The sequence below is a fragment of the Salvelinus fontinalis genome, chromosome 2, assembly GCF_029448725.1.
Source record: "Salvelinus fontinalis isolate EN_2023a chromosome 2, ASM2944872v1, whole genome shotgun sequence".
NCBI lineage: Eukaryota > Metazoa > Chordata > Actinopteri > Salmoniformes > Salmonidae > Salvelinus > Salvelinus fontinalis.
Genome location: NC_074666.1, coordinates 3257569 through 3279222, shown reverse-complemented (window position 1 = coordinate 3279222; position 21654 = coordinate 3257569). Strand labels below are relative to the sequence as shown.

General features: G+C 43.1%; 1 protein-coding gene across 2 annotated transcripts in view; it reads right to left on the bottom strand.

Annotated features, from left to right (window-relative positions):
- The window catches only part of LOC129869657 (MOB kinase activator 3B-like), a 55513-nt gene extending 39935 nt beyond the window's left edge, over positions 1-15578 (bottom strand). For both annotated transcript variants that reach the window (XM_055944279.1, XM_055944288.1), the window contains exon 1: positions 15271-15578. In XM_055944279.1, the coding sequence (XP_055800254.1) occupies positions 15271-15278 (8 nt within the window). In that variant the 5' untranslated portion in view covers positions 15279-15578. The remainder of the gene's footprint in view (positions 1-15270) is intronic.
- Positions 15579-21654: the final 6076 nt, after the last annotated feature.

Sequence of the window (21654 nt, the reverse complement as noted above, 5' to 3'; positions counted from 1 at the left end):
GTCCGTAGCACGGGTACTTCCTGTTTGAGTTTCTGCCTATAGGAAGGGAGGAGCAAAATGGAGTTGTGGTCAGATTTGCTGAAAGGAGGGCGAGGGAGGTCCTTGTAGGCATCCCAGAAGTTGGAGTCACAGTGATCGAGTGTTTTAGCAGCGAGAAAGGGGAGGAGCAGTGTTTTAGCAGCGAGAAAGGGGAGGAGCAGTGTTTTAGCAGCGAGAAAGGGGAGGAGCAGTGTTTTAGCAGCGAGAAAGGGGAGGAGCAGTGTTTTAGCAGCGAGAAAGGGGAGGAGCAGTGTTTTAGCAGCGAGAAAGGGGAGGAGCAGTGTTTTAGCAGCGAGAAAGGGGAGGAGCAGTGTTTTAGCAGCGAGAAAGGGGAGGAGCAGTGTTTTACTACAGTCAATGTGTTGATAGAACTTCGGTAGCGTTTTCCTCGAATTTGCTTTGTTAAAATCCCCAGCTACAATACATGTGACCTCAGGATATGTGCTTTCCAGGTTGCATAAAGTCCAGTGAAGTACTTTGAGGGCCATCGTGGTATCGGCTTTAGGGGGGATATACACGGCCGTGACTATAACCGAAGAAAATTAACGTCGGGAGATAGTCTGCTCGGCATTTGATTTTGAGGTATTCTTGGTTGAGTGAACAAAAGGACTTGAGTTCCTGTATGTTATCACAATTACGCCACAAGTCTTTAATCATGAAACATACACCCCCGCCCTTCTTTTTCCCAGAGAGATATTTATTCCTGTCTGCGCGATGAACTGAGAACCCAACTGGCTGTACGGACTCAGCCAGTATATCCCCGAGAGAGCCATGTTTATGTGAAACAGAGTATGTTACAATCCCTGATGTCTCTCTGGAAAGAAATCCTCACCCTGAGCTCATCAACTTCATTATCCAGAGACTGAACATTAGCGAGTAATATACTCGGAAGCGGTGGGTGGTGTGCGTGCCTCCTAAGTCGGACTAGAAGACTACTCCGAGTACCTCTCCTCCGCCAGCGTTGTTTTGGGTCGGCCTCTGGAATCAGTCCTATTGCCCTGGGGGGTGCGAACAAAGGATCTGCTTCGGGAAAGTCGTATTCCTGGTCGTAGTGCTGGTGAGTTACCGCCGCTGTGATATCCAATAGTTCTTCCTGGGCTAATAATGTAAGAAATAATACATCAAAAAACGAAATACTGCAAAGTTTCCTAAGAGCTAGAAGCGAGGCAGCCCTCTCTGTCGGCACCATTTTTTTCAGCCCATCAACCCATCCAGATCAAGATCACCCAAAATGTATAATTCAGATTTATTTAAAAATGTATAATTCAGTTCCGTGACTCCGCCGATAGCGTTGACGAGCTAACCACCTCGGTCACCTGATTCATCAGGAAATGCATCGCCAACGTTGTCTTCACAGCGAAGGTTCTCTGCTTCCCCAATCAAAAGCCCTGGTTAAACACCGAGTTGGGCGCTAAGCTAAAGAACAGAGCTACCGCTCACAGGGCTATCACAGCCAATCCCGAGGCTTCAGCTGAGGACACGAAGTCCTGCTATGACCTCCTCAGAGCCATCAAACAGCCAAAATAACAATATCGGAGCAAGGTGGAATCCTATTAACACGTCTCCGACCCACAACGGATGTGGGCAGGGGCTACGGTGCATTACGGACAACATAGGAAGCCCTAGCCATGATCTGCCCAACGATGCCTCTCTACCAGCCCAACTAAATGCCTTTTATGCACGCTTTTCACAAAAACAACACAAAGCCCCTGCAGGCACTCCACTGATCATGAAGAAGGAGTGATCCCTCTTTCTCCGAGGCTAACGTGAGTAAGGTTTTTAAACAGGTCAACACTCGTAAGACCGCTTGGCCAGATGGTTTCCCAGGGCGTGTCATCAGGGCATGTGCAGACCAGCTGGCAGGCATCTTCACTGACATTTCCATCCTCTCCCTCTCCCAGTCTCAAATCCCCACATGTTTCAAGTTGACTATGATCATTTCCTGTTTCCCAAAAATTCTAAGGTATCCTGCCACAATGACTACCGCCCTGTAGCTCTCACATCTGTAATCATGAAGTGCTTTGACAGGGCTGGTCATGGCTCACATCACCTCCATCGTCCCAGACCCACTCCAATTGTAATAATGCCCCAACAGATCCACAGACAACGCAATCTCAGTAGTACTTCACACTGTTCTCTACCCACATAGAAAAGAGCTATATCTATGTGAGGATGTTGTTCATTGACTACAGCTCAGCGTTCAACACCATAGTGCCCTCCAAGCTCATCACTAAGCTAAGGACCCAGGAACTGAACAACTCCCTCTGCAACTGGATCCTGGACTTCCTGACGGGCCGTCCCCCCAGGTGGTGAGGGTAGGCAACAACACCTTTGCCAAGCTGACCTGCTCTCGACTGGAAGGACCTACAGAGGGTGGTGCGGATGGCCCAGTGCATCACTGGGCGTGAGCTAACAGCCATCCAGGACGTACACGCCAGGCGGTGTCTGAGAGAGGCCCAAAAGACTCCAGCCACCTCAGACGTGGACTGGTCTCCATGCTCCCGTCCGGCAGGCGGTACCGGTGCATCAAGGCTCAGACCAACAGACTCCTAAACAGCTTCATTCATTTCTATTACCATTAGTATTTATCCACTGGTCAATATTACACCTGCTTACCTGTATATATTACCATCAGTATTTATATATTCCTGCTACCAGTCACCTTTCAGCCCTGTCTACCTGTATATATTACTATCAGTATTTACATATTCCTGCTACCAGTCACCTTTCAGTCCTGTCTACCTGTATATATTACCATCAGCATTTATATATCCCTGCTACCAGTCACCTTTCAGCCCTGTCTACCTGTATATATTACCATCAGCATTTATATATCCCTGCTACCAGTCACCTTTCAGCCCTGTCTACCTGTATATATTACCATCAGTATTTATATATTCCTGCTACCAGTCACCTTTCAGCCCTGTCTACCTGTATATATTCCCAATAGTATTTATATATTCCTGCTACCGGTCACCTTTCAGCCCTGTCTACCTGTATATATTACCATCAGTATTTATATATTCCTGCTACCAGTCACCTTTCAGCCCTGTCTACCTGTATATATTACCAATAGTATTTATATATTCCTGCTACCGGTCACCTTTCAGCCCTGTCTACCTGTATATATTACCATCAGTATTTATATATTCCTGCTACCAGTCACCTTTCAGCCCTGTCTACCTGTATATATTACCATCAGTATTTATATATTCCTGCTACCAGTCACCTTTCAGCCCTGTCTACCTGTATATACTGTATTACCATACTACCTGTACTGTATATCTGCCTATCACACACACACACACACACACACACACACACACACACACACACACACACACACACACACACACACACACACACACACACACACACACACACACACACACACACACACACACACACACACGTTTCACAGTACTTGTGCGATGTGCCAAATAAAACTTGAAAAACTTAAAGTAACAGTCTCCTGATTCTACAGTATATGACATGGACCACAATAGAGTAGACCTTTGTGTATGATGATAAGAGTCCAGCTGTGTGAGGATGACAGTGTGTTTTTGTTTTACGGTCCCCAACAGTTGGCCCTTTAGGAGTAGCATCTGGAAGCCACCATTACGGGTAAAATAAAAGTGCTGAAGAGAGCAGGCTTTAAAAAAAAGCCTGAGTCAAAACTCGTGAAGCCGTGTGTGCTTCCCTCAAAACGACAGCCGTGTAAAAAATGACAAACAAACTCTGCCTTGGTCCCAGTGGATGACTGCATGTCGTTTGTGTAGGGGAATACAATGTGTAAAGCAGGTTTACTACTGTACCGTTTCCTTCCCATTAATGACTTATAGCGACGCTATAGCAACCCTTATGAATATCTATGATATATATTGCATACGACAATGTTTTACTTGCTCTTAAACGCTGGTAAAACTAAATGCATTCTCTTCAACCGATCGCTGCCCCGCACCTGCCCGCCCGTCTAGCATCACTACCCTGGACGGTTCTGACTTCTGAATATGTGGACAACTACAAATACCTAGGTGTCTGGTTAGACTATAAACTCTCCTTCCAGACTCACATTAAGCATCTCCGATCCAAAATTAAATCTAGAATTGGCTTCCTATTTCGCAACAAAGACTCCTTTACTCATGCCGCCAAACATACCCTCGTAAACCTGACTATCCTACCGATCCTTGACTTCGGCGATGTCATTTACATCGCCTCCAACAATCTCCTCAGCAAATTGGATGTAGTCTATCACAGTACCATCCGTTTTGTCACTAAACCCCCATATACCACCCATCACTGCGACCTGTATGCTCTCGTTGGCTGACCCTCGCTTCATATTCATTAGGTGAATGCACCAATTTGTAAGTCGCTCTGGATAAGAGCGTCTGCTAAATGACTTAAATGTTAAATGTAAATGTAATATTCGTCACCAAACCCACTGGCTCCAGGTCATCTATAAGTCTTTGCTAGGTAAAGCCCCGCCTTATCTCAGCTCACTGGTCACCATAGCAGCACCCACCCGTAGCATGCGCTCCAGCAGGTATATCTCACTGGTCATCCCCAAAGCCAGTTCCTCCTTTGGCCGCCTTTCCTTCCAGTTCTCTGCTGCCAATGACTGGAACGAACTGCAAAAATCACTGAAGCTCGAGACATATCTCCCTCACTAACTTTGAACATCAGCTGTCAGAGCAGCTCACAGATCACTGCACCTGTACATAGCCAATCTGTAAATAGCTCACCCAACTACCTCATCCCCATATTGTTATTTATTTTTTTGCTCCTTTGCACCCCAGTATCTCTACTTGCACATTCATCTTCTGCACATCTATCACTCCAGTGTTAATGCTACATTGTAATTATTTTGCCGCTATGGCCTATTTATTGCCTTACCTCTGTTATTCTACCTCATTTGCACACACTGCATATAGACTTTTCTATTGTGTTATTGACTGCACGTTTGTTTATTCCATGTGTAACTCTGTGTTGTTGTTTTTGTCGCACGGCTTTGCTTTATCTTGACCAGGTCACAGTTGTAAATGAGAACTTGTTCTCAACTGGCCTACCTCGTTAACTGGCCTACCTGGTCAACTGGCCTACCTGGTTAACTGGCCTACCTGGTCAACTGGTCTACCTGGTTAACTGGCCTACCTGGTTAACTGGCCTACCTGGTTAACTGGCCTCCCTGGTTAACTGGCCTACCTGGTTAAATAAAGGTGCATTTATTTTTTTATCTATAAAAAGGTGAGAGAATAATATATATAGACGTTTGAATCCCTCATATACAGTATGATACAGAGTCCATGTTCAGTTCAGTCAATGTTTAACCCGGTAACTCAGTGCTTGGCAAACACTTCTGTAACCAAACCGCACTCACACATTCCTTTCCTCTGAGACCTTGCACACACAACCTATTCAAACAAATCACCTCCGGTGGGAATGGGATGAAAGGTAATTAACTCAGTGACCAAGTTTTGACACACCTTAAAGTCCCAGTATATTATGGTCACCCTTTAAACACCTTAAAACAACCAGTATATTATGGTCACCCTTTAAACACCTTAAAACTACCAGTATATTATGGTCACCCTTTAAACACCTTAAAACTACCTGTATATTATGGTCACCCTTTAAACACCTTAAAACTACCAGTATATTATGGTCACCCTTCCTGTATTCACCCCCTTTGCTATGAAGCCCCTAAATAAGATCTGGTGCAACCAATTACCTTCAGAAGTCACATAATTAGTTAGATTGCACACTGGTGGACTTTATTTAAGTGTCACATGATCTGTCACATGATCTCAGTATATATAAACCTGTTCTGAAAGGCCCCAGAGTCTGCAACACCACTAAGCAAGGGGCACCACCAAGCAAGCGGCACCATGAAGACCAAGGAGCACTCCAAACTGGTCAGGGACAAAGTTGTGGAGAAGTATAGATCAGTGTTGGGTTATATAAAATATTAAATCCATGATAAAAAAATTGAAAGAATATTGCACCACAACAAACCTGCAAAGAGAGGGCTGCCCACCAAAACTCACAGACCAGGCAAGGAGGGCATTAATCAGAGAGGAAACAAAGAGACCAAAGATAACCCTGAAGAGGCTGCAAAGTTCCACAGCGGAGATTGGAGTATCTGTCCACAGGACCATTTTTAGCCGTACACTCCACAGAGCTGGGCTTTACGGAAGAGTGTCCAGAAAAAAAGCCATTGCTTGTAGAAAAAAATAAGCAAACACGTTTGGTGTTCGCAAAAAGCCATGTGGGAGACTCCCCAAATATATGGAAGAAGGTACTCTAGTCAGATGATACTAAAATTGAGGTTTTTGGCCATCAAGGAATACGCCATATCTGGCACAAACCCAACACCTCTCATCACCCCAAGAATACCATCCCCACAGGGAAGCATGGTGGTGGCAGCATCATGCTGTGGGGATGTTTTTCACCGGCAGGGACTGGGAAACTGATCAGAATTGAAGAAATGGTGAATGGCGCTAAATACGGGGAAATTCTTGAGAGAAACCTATTTCAGTCTTCCAGAGATTTGAGACTGAGAAGGAGGTTCACCTTCCAGCAGGACAATGACTGGACCAGGCTATTGGACCAGGTCTCTCTTGGAAAAGAGATGTTATCTCAATGAGAAAAACCTGTATAAATAAAGGTTAAAAAAAAATAGTTTTTTAAATGACCCTAAGCATACTGCTAAAGCAACACTTCAGTGGTTTAAAAGGGGAAACATTTAAATGTCTTGGAATGGCCTAGTCAAAGCCCAGACCTCAATCCAATTGAGAATCTGTGGTATGACTTAAAGATTGCTGTCCACCAACGGAACCCATCCAACTTGAAGGAGCTGGAGCAGTTTTGCCTTGAAGAATGGGCAAAAATCTCAGTGGCTAGATGTGCCAAGCTTATAGAGACATACCCCAAGAGACTCGCAGCTGTATTTGCTGCAAAAGGTGGCTCTACAAAGTATTGACTTGAGGGGGTGAATAGTTATGCACGCTCAAGTATTCTGTTTTTTTGTCTTATGTCTTGTTTGTTTTACAATAAAAAATATTTTGCATCTTCAAAGTGGTAGGTATGTTGTGTAAATCTATTGATACAATCCTCCAAAAAAATCTAATTTAATTCCAGATTGTAAGGCAACAAAATAGGAAAAATACCTAGGAGTGAGAATATTTTCGCAAGCCACTGAAAACATATGAAATCATCACATGTTCTGGCTAAATGACTATCACCCTGTAGCACTCACATGTATAATTATCAAGTGCTTTGAGAGGCTGGTCATGGCTCACATCAACACCATCATCCCAGACTCCCTGGACCCACTCCAATTCACATACCGCCCCAACAGATCCACAGATGACGCAATCTCAATATCCCTTCACACTGCCCTTTCCCATCTGGACAAGAAGGTAAGTCAGTGTTCAATACCATAGTCCTCTCCAAGCTCATCACCAATCACCAAGCTAGGGACCCAGGGATTGAACCCCTCCCTCTGAAACTGGATCCTGGACTTCCTGACGGGCCGCCCCCAGGTGCTGAGGGTAGGCAACAACACTTCCGCCACTCTGACCCTCAACACGGGGACCCCTCAGGTGCGTGCTTAGTCTTCTCTTGTACTCCCTGTTCACCCACGACTGTGTGGCCAAGCACAACTCCAACACCATCATCAAGATTTGGCATAGTCCCTTGGATCCTCAAAAAGTTTTACAGCTGCACCATCGAGAGCATCTTGACTGGCTGCATCACCACTTGGTATAGCAAATGCACCACGCTTGAACACAAAGCGATACAGAGGGTGGTGCGAACAGTCCAGTACATCACTGGGGCCGAGCTTCCTGCCATCCAGGACCTTTATATCAGGCGTGTCAGAGGAAGGCCTGAAAAATTGCCACAGACTCCAGCCACCCAAGCCATAGACTGTTCACTCTGCTACTGTCTGGCAAACGGTACTGGAGCATCGACTCTCAGACAGGCTCCGAGACAGCTTCTACCCCCACTAAATAGTTTTTTTCCCCCTCACCAATCTACATTACAATAACCCATAATGACAAAGCAAAAACACTTATTAATACTTATTAACTCAAGACATTTGAGCTTTTAATGTTTTATACATTTTTAATTACACTTTGACATTATGGTCTACTCTGTGTAGGCCAGTGACGTGAAATCTCAATGTACCACAACAAAATGTAGAAGAAGTCAAGGGGTGTGAATATATTACTGTAGGTACTGTATAGGCCCTAGATATAGTAGGTCTATAGGCGGGTATAAACCAGTTCCCAGCTGTTCTGCGCACACTAAAATCTCAACATTTCCATTTCATGGTACAAAGAGTGTTTTAATAATTGGAAAGACTGTAGTGGAAGAATTAGTGAAGGTGATACTTGTGACTGGCGACTTGCAGGCGCTTAGAACCAGAGTGATGACTCAATCACCATTTACGACATTGTTTGGATGGCTGACCATCTGTGGACTATGACAAGGTTCAAACACACCTTATCTCTCGAGGAAGAGACGTCCTTACAGAAGTCCTGGGGTCACTGACGCCAGGAGAGGTGTGAAGAGTAATGAAACTTCAATCAACTAAAAAAAATGTTTTTTTTCAAAATGTATTTAACCTTTATTTAACCAGGTAAGCTAGTTGAGAACAAGTTCTCATTTACAACTGCAACCTGGCCAAGATAAAGCAAAGCAGTGTGACAAAAACAACAACACAGAGTTACACATAAACAAACGTACAGTCAATAACACAAAATAAAATAAAACTAGAGAAATATTTTTACAGTATGTGCAAATGTAGAACAGTAGGGAGGGAGGCAATAAATAGGCCATGGATGCGGAAATAATTACAATTTAGTATTAATACTGGAGTGATAGATGTGCAGATGATGATGTGCAAGTAGAGATACTGGGGTGCAAAAGAGCAAGAGGATAAGTAATAATATAGGGATGAGGTAGTTGGGTGTGCTATTTACAGATGGGCTATGTACAGGTACAGTGATTGGTAAATTAATGTTACCGTGTGAATGAAATTGTCATATTTCATAAAGAGCTAGGAATTTTTATTTTATTGTACTGTAAGTACAATGGATTTATTGTTACAGGGAAACTGTTATTTTGTTCATTGGACGGCGGATAGTTGAAAGAGGAGCGACACAGAGGTGTGCTCCTATCATTTAAATTGAGTTGATTAGATAAGAGTCTGGCTGTGTTTCCCTGGCGATTGTTTTTACTAGCAAAGTGCTAAGAAATGTTAATTCAGGTTGGGGGATGAGTTCCTGCTTGAATTTGGTTAGAAGGACAGTGAATTTGGTTAGAAGGACAGTGAATTTGGTTAGTAGGACAGTGAATTTGGTTAGTAGGACAGTGAATTTGGTTAGAAGGACAGTGAATTTGGTTAGTAGGACAGTGAATTTGGTTAGTAGGACAGTGAATTTGTTTATACTTTGCTACCTCCTATATCACACACAGTCTTAAGGCATCAGCTTCAGTTCGGCGGGCTAGGCTCCCTAAAAAAGACCTTCGCTTGAAAAATAAGAAATATCAAGGTGTGAAATATTATCAACTTAATATATAATAACGTGAAAAGGATTTTCTCCGTGAGCCAGCCATTCCCCAGCCAATCGGGCGGAAGAGTCGACGACAAAGGAGTTCGCTTCTGCTGCAGTTTACGCTGTAAAATAGAATGTGTTTTGACAGTGCTCTGGTCTTCCACAAGCCACTTCTTCTGATATCCACTCCAGCCCTAACCCACAAGCCACTTCTTCTGATGTCCATCCTAACCCACAAGCCACTTCTTCTGATATCCACTCCAGCCCTAACCCATAAGCCACTTCTTCTGATATCCATCCTAACCTACAAGCCACTTCTTCTGATGTCCATCCTAACCCACAAGCCACTTCTTCTGATATCCACTCCAGCCCTAACCCATAAGCCACTTCTTCTGATGTCCATCCTAACCCACAAGCCACTTCTTCTGATGTCCATCCCAACCCTAACCCACAAGCCACTTCTTCTGATGTCCATCCCAACCCTAACCCACAAGCCACTTCTTCTGATATCCACTCCAGCCCTAACCCACAAGCCACTTCTTCTGATATCCATTCCAGCCCTAACCCACAAGCCACTTCTTCTGATATCCATTCCAGCCCTAACCCACAAGCCACTTCTTCTGATATCCATTCCAGCCCTAACCCACAAGCCACTTCTTCTGATATCCATTCCAGCCCTAACCCACAAGCCACTTCTTCTGATATCCATTCCAGCCCTAACCCACAAGCCACTTCTTCTGATGTCCATCCTAACCCACAAGCCACTTCTTCTGTTATCCATCCCAACCCTAACCCACAAGCCACTTCTTCTGATATCCCTCCAGCCCTAACCCATAAGCCCTGAGTGAATGAAGCCCTTACCCGGAAGCTTATAATAAATCCGCTATGCCCTCAGACGAACCATCAAACAAGCAAAGCGTCAATACAGGATTAAGATTGAATCCTACTACACCGGCTCTGACCCTCGTTGGATGTGGCAGGGCTTGAAAACTATTACAGACTACAAAAGGAAACCCAGCAGCAAACTGCCCAGTGACGCAAGCCTACCAGACAAGCTAAATGCCTTTTATGGTCGCTTTGAGGCAAGCAACACTGAAGCATGCATGAGAGCACCAGCTGTTTTGGACGACTGTGTGATAAAGCTCTCGGTAGCCGATGTGAACAAACCTTTAAACAGGAAAACATTCACAAAGCCCCGGGGCCAGACGGATTACCAGGACGTGTACTCAAAGCAAGCGTGGACCAACTGGCAAGTGTCTTCACTGACATTTTCAACCTCCCCCTGACCGAGTCTGTAATATCTACATGTTTCAAGCAGACCACCATAGTCCCTGTGCCCAAGGAAGTGAAGGTAACCTGCCTAAATCATTACCGCCCCGTAGCACTCACGTCGGTAGCCATGAAGTGCTTTGAAAGGCTGGTCATGGCTCACATCAACAGCATTCTCCCGGATACCCTAGATCCACTCTAATTTGCATACCGCCCAAACAGATCCACAGCTGAGGCAATCTCAATCGCACTCCCACCTGGACAAAAGGAACACCTATGTGAGAATGCTGTTCATAGACTACAGCTCAGTGTTCAACACCATAGTGCCCACAAAGCTCATCACAAAGCTAAGGACCATGGGACTAAACACCTCCCTCTGCAACTGGATCCTGGACTTCCTGACGGGCCGCCCCCAGGTGGTGAGGGTAGGCAACAACACATCTGCTACGCTGATCCTCAACACTGGGCCCCTCAGGGGTGTGTGCTTAGCCCTCTCCTGTACCCCCTGTTCACCCACGACTGCATGGCCAAGCACGACTCCAACACCATCATTAAGTTTGCAGACGACACAACAGTGGTAGAACTGATCACCGACAACGATGAGACAGCCTATAGGGAGGAGGGCAGAGACCTGGCAATGAGGTCTCTGGACAGGACAATAACCTCTCCCTCAATGTGAGCAAGACAAGCTGATTATGGACTACAGGAAAAGGCGGGCCGAAGAGGCCCCCATTAACATCAATGGGGATGTGGTGGAGCCGGTCGAGAGTTTCAAGTTCCTTGGCCTCCGACCGTAAGGCGCTACAGAGGGTAGTGCGAACGGCCCAGTACATCACTGGGGCCGAGCTTCCTGCCATCCAGGACCTATATACTAGCCGGTGTCAGAGGAAGGCCCAAAAAATTGTCAGAGACTCCAGTCACCCAAGTCATAGACTGTTCTCTCTGCTACCACACGGCAAGCGGTACAGAGGCACCAATTCTAGGACCAAAAGCCTCTTTAACAGCTTCTACCCCATGCCATAAGACTGCTGAACAATTAACCAAATGGCCACCAGATTATTTACATTGACACCCCCACCCCATTTGTTTTTTACACTGCTGCTACACTCTGTTTCTTATCTATGCATAGTCACTTCACCCCTACCTACATGTACAAATTACCTCTAACCTGTACCCCCGCACATCGGTACCAGTACCCCCTGTATATAGCCTTGTTATTGTTATTTTATTGTGTTACTTTTTTATTATTTTTTACTTTAGTTTATTTGTTAAATATTTTCTTAACTCTTTCTTGAACTGCATTGTTGGTTAAGGGCTTGTAAGTAAGTATTTTAAGGTAAGGTTAGGATTCCTGGTTTTCACCCAGGCAGCCCGGGTTCGACTCATGGTATGGGAACGACTGTTTGGATCGAATCCCCCAGCTGACAAGGTAAACATCTGTCGTTCTGCCCCTGAACAAGGCAGTTAACCCACTGTTCCCCGGGTAGGCGTAATTGTAAATAAGAATTTGTTCTTAACTGACTTGCCTAGTTAAATAAAGATTAAATAAATACATTTAAAAAGGTCTACACATGTTGTATTCGGTGGCCCGTTCCTGTAGGTTCATGCTCTACAACATCCGCAGAGTACGACCCTGCCTCACACAGGAAGCGGCGCAGGTCCTAATCCAGGCACTTGTCATCTCCCGTCTGGATTACTGCAACTCGCTGTTGGCTGGGCTCCCGGCCTGTGCCATTAAACCCCTACAACTCATCCAGAACGCCGCAGCCCGTCTGGTGTTCAACCTTCCCAAGTTCTCTCACGTCACCCCGCTCCTCCGCTCTCTCCACTGGCTTCCAGTTGAAGCTCGCATCCGCTACAAGACCATGGTGCTTGCCTACGGAGCTGTGAGGGGAACGGCACCTCAGTACATTCAGGCTCTGATCAGGCCCTACACCCAAACAAGGGCACTGCGTTCATCCACCTCTGGCCTGCTCGCCTCCCTACCACTGAGTAAGTACAGTTCCCGCTCAGCCCAGTCAAAACTGTTCGCTGCTCTGGCACCCCAATGGTGGAACAAACTCCCTCACGACGCCAGGACAGCGGAGTCAATCACCACCTTCCGGAGACACCTGAAACCCCACCTCTTCAAGGAATACCTAGGATAGGATAAAGCAATCCTTCTGCCCCCCCCCCCCCCCCCCCCCCCTTAAAAGATTTAGATGCACTATTGTAAAGTGGCTGTTCCACTGGATGTCATAAGGTGAATGCACCAATTTGTAAGTCGCTCTGGATAAGAGCGTCTGCTAAATGACTTAAATGTAATGTAAATGTAAAATGTTGTATTCGGCGCATGTGACAAATAAAGTCACATCTTCTGATATCCCCTCCAGCCCTAACCCATAACACAACTTAATTGGTCTTTATTATACTATTCATTACAGTAGAGTATAGTAGAGTACAATACAAGCCAATTATCATATATTATACTGTACTCTACAATACAGAACTATACTCTACTGCACTGTACTCTACTGTACTCTACTGTACTCCACTGTACTCTACTGTACTCTACTGTACTCCACTGTACTCTACTGTACTCCACAATACTGCACTATACTCTACTACACTGTACTCTACTGTACTCAAACAATACTGAACTATACTCTACTGCACTGTACTCCACTGTACTCTACAATACTGAACTATACTCTACTGCACTGTACTCTACTGTACTCCACTGTACTCTACTATACTCTACTGCATTGTACTCTACTATACTCTACTGCACTGTACTCTACTGTACTCTACTGTACTCTACTGTACTGCACTGTACTCTACTGTACTCAAACAATACTGCACTATACTCTACTGCACTGTACTCTACTGTACTCTACTGTACTCTACTGTACTGCACTGTACTCTACTGTACTCAAACAATACTGAACTATACTCTACTACACTGTACTCTACTGTACTCAAACAATACTGAACTATACTCTGCTGCACTGTACTCCACAATACTGAACTATACTCTACTGCACTGTACTCTACTGTACTCCACTGTACTCTACTATACTCTACTGCACTGTACTCTACTATACTCTACTGCACTGTACTCTACTATACTCTACTGCACTGTACTCTACTGTACTCTACTGTACTGCACTGTGATGTCCAAACAGGTAAAACATGTGCAGAAGGACATGCATATCCATAATTACGCATTTCTGTGTAGTAAAGATCAAAGATCCATTATTTAAATCCAATACCGAAATTCCATTACCTGGTGTAAATCCACTTCACTTCCTGTACCTCAATAACCAAAATAGATGTTCTCTATATGGTGAACTGTAGTCTAGAGTAGACACTAGTCTATATATGGTGAACAGTAGTCTACCTATAATAATGGACCGTAAAATTGCTCTGTCAGACCGGGCTTTACCAGAACCCACGCCCCGTAGCTATGCGAGCTGCAAAGGTGTCCATCACAGGGGTTCGAGAGCAGCCAGTGAGCCCGACCCGGACGTGCAATCCTTCTCCACGCTAGATAATAAACCTTACGAGGCTACTTCCTTGGACGTGTACATAAAGCATCATACCGTTATGAACAGATTGGTAAATGACTGGCTGTTAGACTGTCTATGCAAGGTGTTGGCATACGCATGGGGATTGAGGATAACATTGTAGCCTGTAAGGTCTGATGCACGCAACTCCATGTCTTCGCAGTCTGTGACATTACCAAGAGTTAACTCCATTCGGTGTCCTGACAACGCGCCACGGCCGTTATAATGGTAGCCTATCGCATTGCTTTGGGAAGCGCTAGTTGTGTGTGTGTGACTTCGCCTCCAACGACCACATTAAAATGTCCCACTTTATTGTATAGTGTAGGCAAGGTTATTCTACCCCCGAACTGAAGTGGTAGCGTCCACTTGAACCACAAAAAAACAGCCACTTCAATATTTACCCCCCCACCCTCCCCCAACGAATAAAGATCAATTACAAAATTGAAAAAACGATTTCAAAATCTACCATTTACAGTGTAGAAAATGTGTAAAATGTAAAACAGTTTTCTATTCAATTTAAACGAGTGGATCAGAAGAACTTGAGAAATTGAAACTAATATTCTGTTATTCAATTTGAACAAGCGTACTAGATCATTAGACTGATACGTGTTAACACGGACACCTACTGAAAGGCCAAAATTACCGAAAAGAAAACTAGCAAACAGTTCTGAAAGTTGAAACATTGTTAGATCAAAGGTCAAACTTTCGATGCAGCAAAGTAACGCTATTATGCTTGGATGCCCAGGGTATAAACACGTACATATAAGAAGATCCTTTAAAGTGCTATTTAAAAACATTTAACATGAACTTATAAACATGTAACATGCCTATTTTTTTTTTGTGCGTATCGTTCTTACCTGAACATTAGTTATCTGTATCCAACCATTGCGCTCTGCTGCCGTCCTTTGACTAGAATTCACACACACAAATTCCTCAGTCCCGCTACTGCTGTTCCACAGCGAGAGTAAAGACCAAGTGAGATTAAAGAGACCATAGAAACGCCTGCTGGGATGACCGGGGATGTTCTCTTGATAAATACTAAGCATTCAAAATGTAACGAGTACTTCTGGGTGTCAGAGATAATGTATGGAGTAAAAAGTACATTACTTCCATTAAGAATATAGTGAAGCAAAAGTAGTCAAAAATATAGATAAAGTTTCAGATACACCCCCCCCCCCCAAAAAAAAAAAAAAACTAGTTAAAAGTATTTTTACTTTAAATAGTTTACACCACTGGTGTCAGTCCCATTGATGAGATTAAACGATTTTGTGTTTCAAAGCGAGAGTAGCCCAAAGGCTGGTAGATGGCGATATTGAGTCGTTTCCACTTTACCGTCCAAACACATTGTATGCCGCCTGCAATATACTCATATCCTTCCGTGGACCGGCTATACCTAAAACATACTCCATTCAGGCTGCAAAAGCCGTTGATTTCCTCCTTAACTAGATTTATTGTCGAGACGGAGGGGGGGGGGGGGGGGGGGGGATATGTGTACTTTCTTTATGAAACACAATTTTCCACCACCATGCGAGTGGCTAATGCCTAGGAATGGGAATGCTAGTCCCAGATGTTGCATTTTGTGGTTCAGTCAATCAGACTGCAGAAGTCTGTTTACTGAATGGAGGGTGCAACATCAGGAAGTAGCATTAGCCACTAGCGTGGTGGTGTAAAATGGCGTCTCATAAACAAAGTAAGCATATTTTCAGAAGAAATCAGCTCCTCGCCAATACATCTAGTTAAGTAGGAGATCAATGCCTTTACAGCCCCTGAATGGAGAAGGTTTTAGGTACGAATAGGTCCATGGGGATGTGAGTGCATTGCCAGCTTGCATGCAATGCATTTGGATGGTAAAATGAAACCATCAATATTGCCATCTGGGCTAAAGGGAAAACGAGTTACAGCTTTCTCTTTGAATTGCAGTATGGGCTGTTGGAAATAAAGTAAGGAGATATATGTATTACAGCGTAATCTTGGGATCAAATCTCTCAGAAGGGTCTTGTTACAAAGGAGCCTACATACACTGTAGTGGTTCCCAAACTGTGGAACCGGCAGGGGGGACCTGCAGATCTCAGTCCGCCTTTAAACTTATGCCCTGCACAAGGTGCAATTTCTATATTGGGCAGTGAATCATCAGTTCCTCTTGTCATGTCAGACATTTCATACCTTAGAGAGATATTTATAACTTGTCAGAAAGGTCCAGATCAACTAGCCCATGTCAGCTAACATGTTTTTAGCCCATAGATATTGTTGTAATTTTTTTTGTCACTCAAATATCACATGAATAAACATTAGACGTGACAAAATATATACAATTCCAAGAAAAGTAGCTTTAAAACGGATTTTTTTTATTTAATTTGCACCTCATGATAACGTGTAGAATTTCAGGAAATCAGCTTTAAACCTGCAAAACTCTCTCCACCAACAACAAGGGGAGTGTGCACAGTTTGTGTCATGAACAGCGATTGTTCCCATAGAAACAGACGTGTTGCGTGCGTGCGGAAAGGGGGTGGAACATGTGATGTTCGCCGACGCTGGGAAAGGGTCCCCGTGTGAAAAAGTTTGGAAACACCTGCTGTAAAGCACTTACTTTCTGACAACACTGCCATCTAGTGGGGATGTAAGGAAATACGGTACTATATGACGTTGCTCGTCTATTCTAGTGATGGAAAAATTATTGTTGTTTTAAAATCAGTTACTTTATTCTCTGATTAATTGACATTGGGCTTAATCCATATAGAAGGTATGTGAAATTGTAACAGTAGAAACCAATTAACTGGAATAGGACGGTTAACCTAGAGCCTACTATACTAGCCCACTATAACCCACCTTAATAACTCGACACCTACAAACCAGCCCATGGCGGTGAATTTGAAGTAGTAGACTCCTCTCATTGGTGCTGTGAAGATACCTGTGTCAGAGGAGAAACAGAGCTGTAAGGTCTACTACACCTGTTGTATTCAGCATTTCACTGTAAGGTCTACTACACCTGTTGTATTCAGCATTTCACTGTGAGGTCTACTACACCTGTGAGGTCTACTACACCTGTTGTATTCAGCATTTCACTGTGAGGTCTACTACACCTGTTGTATTCAGCATTTCACTGTGAGGTCTACTACACCTGTTGTATTCAGCATTTCACTGTAAGGTCTACTACACCTGTTGTATTGCACGTGACAAATAAACTTTGATTTGATTTGATCAACGCTGTCGCTCCCATAGACACTGGGAGCAGCCTGTTAGTATTGTTTGACTCGGTGCCTGTTGCTGGACCCTGTTGACATGTGTGTTTATACTACATTTCTAATAGTGAAATGCTTATTTAAATATACTGAACATAAATATAACTGCAACGTACAAAGATTTCAACGATTTTACTGAGTTACAGTTCATATAAGAAAATCAGTCAATTGAAATAAATTTATTAGGCCCCTAAATCTATGGATTTCACATGACTGGGCATGGGCGCAGGCTCGGCCTGGCACACCCACTGGGGAGCCAGGCCGTGGCAATCAGAATCACCTTTCCCCACAGAAGGGCTTTATTACAGACATAAATACTCCTGTTTCATCAGCTGTCCTGCTGTGGCTGGTCTCAGACGATCCTGGAGGTGATCCAACGACGTCGGAGGCGATTTATGGTAGAGAAATGAACATTAAATTCTCTGGCAACAGCTCTGGTGGACATTCCTGCAGTCGGCATGACAACTGCTCGCTCCCTCAATTTGAGACATTCTGTGGCATTGTGTTGTGTGACAAAACTGTATATTTTAGAGTGGCCTTTTATTCTCCCCAGCACAAGGTGCACCTGTGTAATGATCATGCTGTTTAATCAGCTTCTTGATATGCCACACATGTCAGGTGGATGGATTATTTTGGCAAAGGAGAAATCTTCACTAACAGGAATGTAAACACATTTGTGCCCAACATTTGAGAGAAGTAAGCTTTTTGTACATATGGAACATTTCTGGGATCTTTTATTTCAGCTCATTAAACATGAGACCAACACGTTACATGTTGTGTTTATATTATATCCTGATAGTAGTGGTATCACAGACCATAGTGGTGCTAATTATTATAGTAGTGGTATCACAGACCATAGTGGTGCTAATTATTATAGTAGTGGTAGCACAGACCATAGTGGTGCTAATTATTATAGTAGTGGTAGCACAGACCATAGTGATACTAATTATTATAGTAGTGGTATCACAGACCATAGTGGTGCTAATTATTATAGTAGTGGTAGCACAGACCATAGTGGTGCTAATTATTATAGTAGTGGTATCACACACCATAGTGGTGCTAATTATTATAGTAGTGGTAGCACAGACCATAGTGGTGCTAATTATTATAGTAGTGGTATCACAGACCATAGTGGTGCTAATTATTATAGTAGTGGTATCACAGACCATAGTGGTGCTAATTATTATAGTAGTGGTAGCACAGACCATAGTGGTGCTAATTATTATAGTAGTGGTATCACAGACCATAGTGGTGCTAATTATTATAGTAGTGGTAGCACAGACCATAGTGGTGCTAATTATTATAGTAGTGGTAGCACAGACCATAGTGGTGCTAATTATTATAGTAGTGGTAGCACAGACCATAGTGGTGCTAATTATTATAGTAGTGGTAGCACAGACCATAGTGGTGCTAATTATTATAGTAGTGGTAGCACAGACCATAGTGGTGCTATTCCTGATAGTAGTGGTAGCACAGACCATAGTGGTGCTAATTATTATAGTAGTGGTATCACAGACCATAGTGGTGCTAATTATTATAGTAGTGGTAGCACAGACCATAGTGGTGCTATTCCTGATAGTAGTGGTAGCACAGACTATAGTGGTGCTAATTATTATAGTAGTGGTATCACAGACCATAGTGGTGCTAATTATTATAGTAGTGGTAGCACAGACCATAGTGGTGCTAATTATTATAGTAGTGGTAGCACAGACCATAGTGGTGCTAATTATTATAGTAGTGGTAGCACAGACCATAGTGGTGCTAATTATTATAGTAGTGGTAGCACAGACCATAGTGGTGATAATTATTATAGTAGTGGTAGCACAGACCATAGTGGTGCTAATTATTATAGTAGTGGTAGCACAGACCATAGTGGTGCTAATTATTATAGTAGTGGTGGCACAGACCATAGTGGTGCTAATTATTATAGTAGTGGTAGCACAGACCATAGTGGTGCTAATTATTATAGTAGTGGTATCACAGACCATAGTGGTGCTAATTATTATAGTAGTGGTAGCACAGACCATAGTGGTGCTAATTATTATAGTAGTGGTATCACAGAACATAGTGGTGCTAATCCTGATAGGATTAAGATGTATGATACCATTACTATCAGGATTAGCACCACTATGGTCTCTTATACCACCACTATAATAATTAGTACCACTATGGTCTGTGATACCACTACTATAATAATTAGTACCACTATGGTCTGTGATACCACTACTATAATAATTAGCACCACTATGGTCTGTGATAACTAGAATAATTAGCACCACTATGGTCTGTGATACCACTACTATAATAATTAGCACCACTATGGTCTGTGATACCACTACTATAATAATTAGCACCATTATGGTCTGTGATACCACTACTATAATAATTAGCACCACTATGGTCTGTGATACCACTACTATAATAATTAGCACCACTATGGTCTGTGATACCACTACTATAATAATTAGCACCACTATGGTCTGTGATACCACTACTATAATAATTAGCACCACTATGGTCTGTGATACCACTACTATAATAATTAGCACCACTATGGTCTGTGATACCACTACTATCAGGAATAGCACCACTATGGTCTGTGATACCACTACTATCAGGATTAGTACCACTATGGTCTGTGATACCACTACTATAATAATTAGCACCACTATGGTCTGTGATACCACTACTATCAGGATTAGCACCACTATGGTCTGTGATACCACTACTATAATAATTAGCACCACTATGGTCTGTGCTACCACTACTATAATAATTAGCACCACTATGGTCTGTGATACCACTACTATAATAATTAGCACCAATATGGTCTGTGATACCACTACTATAATAATTAGCACCACTATGGTCTGTGATAACTAGAATAATTAGCACCACTATGGTCTGTGATACCACTACTATAATAATTAGCACCACTATGGTCTGTGATACCACTACTATAATAATTAGCACCACTATGGTCTGTGATAACTAGAATAATTAGCACCACTATGGTCTGTGATACCACTACTATAATAATTAGCACCACTATGGTCTGTGATACCACTACTATAATAATTAGCACCACTATGGTCTGTGATAACTAGAATAATTAGCACCACTATGGTCTGTGATACCACTACTATAATAATTAGCATCACTATGGTCTGTGATACCACTACTATCAGGAATAGCACCACTATGGTCTGTGATACCACTACTATAATAATTAGCACCACTATGGTCTGTGATACCACTACTATAATAATTAGTACCACTATGGTCTGTGCTACCACTACTATAATAATTAGCACCACTATGGTCTGTGATACCACTACTATCAGGAATAGCACCACTATGGTCTGTGATACCACTACTATCAGGATTAGTACCACTATGGTCTGTGATACCACTACTATAATAATTAGCACCACTATGGTCTGTGATACCACTACTATATTAATTAGCACCACTATGGTCTGTGATACCACTACTATAATAATTAGCACCACTATGGTCTGTGATACCACTACTATAATAATTAGCACCACTATGGTCTGTGATACCACTACTATAATAATTAGCACCACTATGGTCTGTGATACCACTACTATAATAATTAGCACCACTATGGTCTGTGATAACTAGAATAATTAGCACCACTATGGTCTGTGATACCACTACTATAATAATTAGCACCACTATGGTCTGTGATACCACTACTATAATAATTAGCACCACTATGGTTTGTGATACCACTACTATAATAATTAGCACCACTATGGTCTGTGATAACTATAATAATTAGCACCACTATGGTCTGTGATACCACTACTATAATAATTAGTACCACTATGGTCTGTGCTACCACTACTATAATAATTAGCACCACTATGGTCTGTGATACCACTACTATCAGGAATAGCACCACAATGGTCTGTGATACCACTACTATAATAATTAGCACCACTATGGTCTGTGATACCACTACTATCAGGATTA